This window comes from Sebastes umbrosus, chromosome 4, assembly GCF_015220745.1.
Source record: "Sebastes umbrosus isolate fSebUmb1 chromosome 4, fSebUmb1.pri, whole genome shotgun sequence".
Classification (NCBI taxonomy): domain Eukaryota; kingdom Metazoa; phylum Chordata; class Actinopteri; order Perciformes; family Sebastidae; genus Sebastes; species Sebastes umbrosus.
The window spans coordinates 18,043,541-18,049,588 of NC_051272.1; the positions used below are offsets into that span (position 1 = coordinate 18,043,541).

Consider the following 6,048-nt stretch of genomic DNA (forward strand, 5'->3'; position numbering starts at 1 on the left):
AAACGTTGCAGCTCTAAAGGTAAGACAAAATATTTCAAACACTCTTCAGTATAATGTCCAATACAGCACCATGACTGAATTTTATTTATTGCAGAGAGGTACTCCATTGCAGCATACAGGTGTTTCTATTTTTCTGTTCTGTGTATTTTTCTTTACAAGTACGAGATAAGCTGTATGAACCCATGTAGTGCAGTCCCGTGTTCACAATAAGTACGCCACACTCACACAAAGGAGCAAAAAAAATTAAAATCACAAGTCTTTATGTTGATTCAACAGAATGTGCATTAAATGTCTTACAACTCTTCTAAGGATAAGGCACGTTGTTTCACTTGCAAATATATGTGACAACTGTACCTAAGGGACATATACACATAAATGACACAAAATTGTATTTTGTTTTTTCCACCTGCAACACCAACATGTGTTGAGGTTCCTTCAGGGCTTATAGCATAGCGAGGGGGGGACCACTTCTTTCCCTAATCAAGATATTCAACTGCTTCTTACTATACACCAGTATTGCAATTGTTTCATTTTAAGAATCAAAAGTTTCTAAACATGACTATGCCTACAGAACCGTCTGTAAGCATCTCCACTTTCCAGGTGCAAGAAGCAAATCCAAGGGCGCTGGATCTTGTGGGAGGACCAGGAGAAAAGAAACTGAGTCACAGGTAGCTGCTTTTAGCTTTCCTCCCCTGATGATAACCCGTCTATCTCGTCGTCATCGCCGCCGATGGCCATCCAAAACGCTTTTGCTACCTGCAAAGTAGATTTAATGTAAATACTCGATACCAGAGTTTACATGAACATGTTTACCTAAATAATTCATTGAGCCAAACGAGGATTCAAACTACTAGTACTGATGCACTGAAACTTGCTCTAACAATAGATTTAAATAAAAATGTTTTTCCCTGTCACAGCAGCTATTTAGGCATGGACTGCCTAGTTTGATAATGGTGTGAGGTTGTGAGGATGCTATTGTGATACACTGTTCACTGTAAACACTTTTTATGGTAAAGGATTAATCTTTTATATAACGAGAATACACAGATTATGAACATTGACAGGTTCTAGTCTTGGTGTCTTGTATCCAGGGGTGAACACAGTTGCTTACCTTCTCTGCATGAACCTTCCTCTGCTCATGGGGTAATGAAGAAGCTTTGTCTGCAGGTTGAAAATCAGAGAAAACCAAAACATCTTATGGCATCAAATATTTGACCTCCACACCAAAAACTGACAGCAAGGTACAAACACAAATCCTCTAAGTTTTAAAATTGGCCAACAGAGTTTTTGCTGACAAAGTTGTGCATTCCCTTTTAATCCCCGAATTACCTTTCATCTCTTTTAATTTGGTAAAGAGACGTTCAAAGTTATCCACATCTGGATCTCCAGCCGTGAGATTAGCGAGTTCCTGAATGTCCAAATCGGTCATTGCATCTGAGAGAATCAACACAAGTGAATATTAATTAAATGTCACCCCCAATCATCAAGATATCCATATTTTGGGAGAACATACTGAAGAAAATGTGGCAGCAGGATCCAAACCAGTTTGGGGAATTTAAAAAAAACAGATTTCATGAGGAGTTGTTCACTTACCAACTACTGTGTCTCCCTGTGTCTCTTCTGTGTTTGCACTACTTTCTGTATGGTTAGTTTCCTCACTAACAAGTGAGCCCTCTACTGGCAAGCTGGAAGACTGCCACAGAAAAGGAGCGAGGGTTAGCATGCCTCATCGAACACTTACAGATTTAAAATCCCATTTAAATGAAAATGGATTGATGAAACACAAGAAAGAAGTAAGAACACATTGGAAGATATTTAGAAATATAAATGTAGTAAATGAAAATGGTTACAACAAAATTGCCACTGACCTGTGGATCTTGGCAGCTGTGTGGGTTGTTGTGTCTGGCAGCAACCAAACTACTCATCAGACCAAAGCCCTGATTGTGCCCTATCAGACAGAGATGTAAACTGTCACACACCATACATACACAATATGTGCAACAGGTAATCGTATTAGTGATGTCATCTCACCATCCTTCATCTCCACACTGGTCCACACGTTGGCATTGAGAGCCTGGCAAATTCTCTTTACTCCTGTGGATTCTGGAAAGTCATCTAATAATAAGGCAACAAAGACAGAGTGAACGTGTATAAAAACAATGCAAAAATATAAAGAATGAAAATATAAATGTACGCAGTGTGTCATTGGAATTTCTGCTGCCTGTAAAACTCACCATCCTCATCTGGCAACTCCAGTGGGTTGAGCTCCACCAGCTCAAAGGCATGAGCCAAACACCACTGCTGTGCTTCATGTCTGGTGACCCCTTGAAGACAAATATACATTTTAGATGCAATATAGTACCCTGCAAAATTGTATTCCAAGGCAAGGCAAGGCAGCTTTATTTGTATAGCACATTTCAGCAACAGGGCAATTCAAAGTGCTTTACATAAACATTCAAGAACATTGAGACAAAGTGCAAAAGAACATTAAGACATAATTAAAACAGTTATAAAAACATAAAAACATTAAATATTAGAAAATAAAAATAAGCTAAAAGTAAAAGCTAGGATAGAAGCTAAAATAGAGTATAACACACGAGTAAAAGTTATAGTGCAGTATAAGATCATTATTTTATTTAATAAAAGGCAGCAGCAAACAACGTTTTAAGCTTTGATTTAAAAGAACTCAGAGTTGGAGTCGGTCCTGCAGGTTTCTGGGAGCTTGTTCCAAATATTTGGTGCATAAAAACTGAACGCTGCTCCTGCATGTTTAGTTCTGACTCTGGGGACACTAAGCAGACCTGATCCAGATGACCTGAGAGGTCTGGATGGTTCAGAACATAGCAGAAGATCAGAAATGTATTTTGGCCCTAAACCATTTAGTGCTTTGTAAACCAGCAGGAGTATTTTGAAATCAATTCTCTGAGAGACAGGGAGCCAGTGTAGAAACCTCAGAACTGGACTGATATGATCCACTTCCTTGGTCTTAGTGAGGACTCTAGCAGCAGCAGGTTCTGAATCAGCTGCAGCTGTCTGATCCATTTTTTTAGGAAGACCAGTAAAGACGCCGTTACAGTGCTTTCTGCAAGTTAATGGAGAACTAACCTTTTTCACAGACTCTGTCACACACTAGAATCAGCACCTCTGGAGCAAGATCTTCCACCACTGATATCCAAGGAAGTAGCTTTTCCAGCCCATCCTTCTGCAAACACCATGCACACATAATAAAAGTTACACAGGATATACTGTTAAGCTTCTCAAACTATAGCTCATTGTTAAGTCACGTACCACTGTGCTGTCAAAATAAGCGATGAAAGCCTGTGTGGACTGGGCAATCTCAGATGACATTTGAAAAGTGCTTGGTACAACACATAGCCTGACATCTGCTGTGTAATATTTGTTGTTGATAGTCCATGGATACCAGGCTACGGTTTCTTCTCGCTTGATCGGCTCGGGCAAAGTCTTGGAGCTGAGGATCTCTGAGGACAAGAACACGTTGGTTATAAACCAAGAATACATAATGGATCTCTTAACACCCTATACGCCTGTACGTGGTCTGAGATCATCTGATCAGCTACTTCTTGCTGTTCCCAGGTCCAATTTTGTGACAAGAGGCGATCAGGCTTTTGCTGTCAGGGCTCCCAAACTCTGGACTGCACTTCCTATAGAGATACGATCATCTAACTCTGTATCCACTTTTAAAGAACTTTTGAAAACTATTTTATTTAGGATAGCATTCCTATAAGTAGAAGGGTATAAATATATGTATGTATACATCCGTTTGTGGACGCATGTGTACATTTATACACATTTATGTATATATACTGTAGATTTGTTTTACCACTTCTATTATTATTGAGATGTTCTGTGATGTTCTGTTTCAGCAGTTACCATATCTTTCACTTTATTTATCTGCTTTTATTGTCTTGTGAAGCACTTTGTAACATCTGTGCTATATAAATACATTAATTATTATTATAAATCACACATACAATACAGACATTGAGTTGATCAACTTGCTTCACTGTGACCACCTAGCTGACCAGCTGCTAGAATAACATGCACCTGACCTCTTTTAGCCTTTTTTATCTCAGCACCACACAAATAAACCACTAACTAGCTTTGACAACCTCAGACCAATTGGTTATTAACCTCTATTAGCATCATTCAGACGAAACCAAATGTCACCTGTTGTTGCTAAGTTAGCTTTGTTTAGCGTTAGCATGCTAACGTTAGCATAATGCTAAACCATGCAGGTTAAATTGTTGATAAACTCACGTTTTATCAGCTCCTCTTCGCTAAAACCACCGTCACAGCTGGTGACGAGCACACATGGAGCAGGCATCTCCGTGTCTTCTTCTGAAGTTGACATTTTTTAATAATATTTAGGGAGACTAGCTTCCTCCAGCTGCTAGCTTGACGTGACGTTGATGACGTGATGACGTGTGACCTTTCAACTCTGACTGTGACGCTGCGACGGTCACTTCCGGTGCAGCACTGGTTACTATGAAGCTGAAGAAACTGGCCCAGAGCTTATTGTCTTAGCTAAATTTCATATACATAAATCCAAATTTAGTAAATCTAAACCTTCATTTTTTTGTATTTGAACATGAAACCAAACAATATATTAAACTGATTATCTCCTCCGCAAACAAAAAAGCTATTAAGAGTAACTTTATGCACCTCCTTTAATATATTTACCTAAATGTCTAGTTTCCCTGGCTTTGTACTTGTAAGCTGTTTATCCCCTGGCATTTATTATTTTGTCTTGTTGTTCCTTTTACAGTTTTGCACATGTCTCTGTAATTTAACCTGTATGACCAGTTTGTGAAATAAAGGCAATAAAAAATAAAAAAAGGGCTCAGAGCTTAATGTAACAAAGAGACAGCTGTAAAATGAAATTTAATTTGTGTCAACGGCAACATTGACATTAAATTCCTGTATTGAAGCATTTAATGTTTATTAATTTTTTTTTTTTTAACTTAGTTTTTATTGCAGCTTCAGCAACTTATACAATCATCATCCGATTCTTTCCCACTGTATTTTCTTTTTACAGCTGTCTCTTTTTGTTTTTACACAAAATTTCACAACTTAAAACAGCGGGATTAGGGGGGGAACACAAAAAAACAAAACAAGACTTCATCTTAAACTGTAATTTCAATTGAATTCAGAGAAAAAGGGGAGGGCACATACTTAAACAATCCAAAGAATTAAAATAAAATAAAGTAAAATTAATTAATTAATTAATTTAAATAAAGAGAGAGAAAACACAAAAAAACAAAACAAGACTTCATCTTAAACTGTAATTTCAATTGAATTCAGAGAAAAAGGGAGGATACATACTTAAACAATCCAAAGAAATAAAATAAAATAAAGTAAAATGAATAAATAAATAAATGAATTTAAATAAAAATAAATGTAGTGAAGGGTCAGAGGTCAGGGAGGGGAAGTGTGTTGTATTGGTGTGTGTATGTGCTTAGAGAGATGACATGGGTCAGGAAGACAAAGATACAAGTATGATCCAGGATATATACAAATATTCAGATCACCAATCACTGTATTAGTATAATCATGGCAGGGCTCCACCTTTTAATAAATATGTCTTTTTGGAGTCTTAGGAAATAGGTTATTTGTTCCATGTGGTAAATTTTCCATACCTTCTCAATCCATAAATTGTAAGTTGGGGGCTCAGGCACTATATAATATTATGACTTTATTCTCATAATATTATGACTTTATTTCTTGTAAACTTCTGACTTTATTCTCTTAATATTATGACTTTATTCTCAAAATCTCAGATTTATTTATTTTTCTTCAATGTGTCCCTAATACTCTGTCGTACCATAGACCTACAACAATGATAAATAAAAATGAAAAAGTAAACAAAAAACAGTTATTCATTTCCATGTTTATAAATCCACAGGGAGCCACTGGAGAGGAGCTGAAGAGCCTCATGTTGCTGACCCCTGGTCTAGATGGACGGTCTGCCTGACAGTTCCTACTCGGGGAAAATTAAACACCGGGAGTCGGTGTTCTCGTTGTCATGGT

The 6,048-nt window shown here is 37.4% G+C and overlaps 1 protein-coding gene across 2 annotated transcripts; it reads right to left on the bottom strand.

Moving 5' to 3' along the window:
- Positions 1-51: 51 nt before the first annotated feature.
- Positions 52-4,484, bottom strand: aagab (alpha and gamma adaptin binding protein). Of its 2 annotated transcripts, none has more exons than XM_037768533.1 (10): positions 4,279-4,484; positions 3,289-3,479; positions 3,106-3,202; positions 2,235-2,324; positions 2,032-2,115; positions 1,869-1,948; positions 1,594-1,693; positions 1,330-1,434; positions 1,112-1,161; positions 52-756 (listed from the first exon to the last, which is right to left on the bottom strand). In XM_037768533.1, exons 1-10 carry the CDS (start codon positions 4,370-4,372, stop codon positions 679-681), a joined length of 969 nt encoding a protein of 322 aa, XP_037624461.1. In that variant the 5' UTR covers positions 4,373-4,484; the 3' UTR covers positions 52-678. The 2 variants fall into 2 exon arrangements, with proteins under 2 accessions (XP_037624461.1, XP_037624460.1); XM_037768532.1 differs by having other exon boundaries at positions 1,112-1,176.
- Between the last annotated feature and the right edge of the window lie 1,564 nt (positions 4,485-6,048).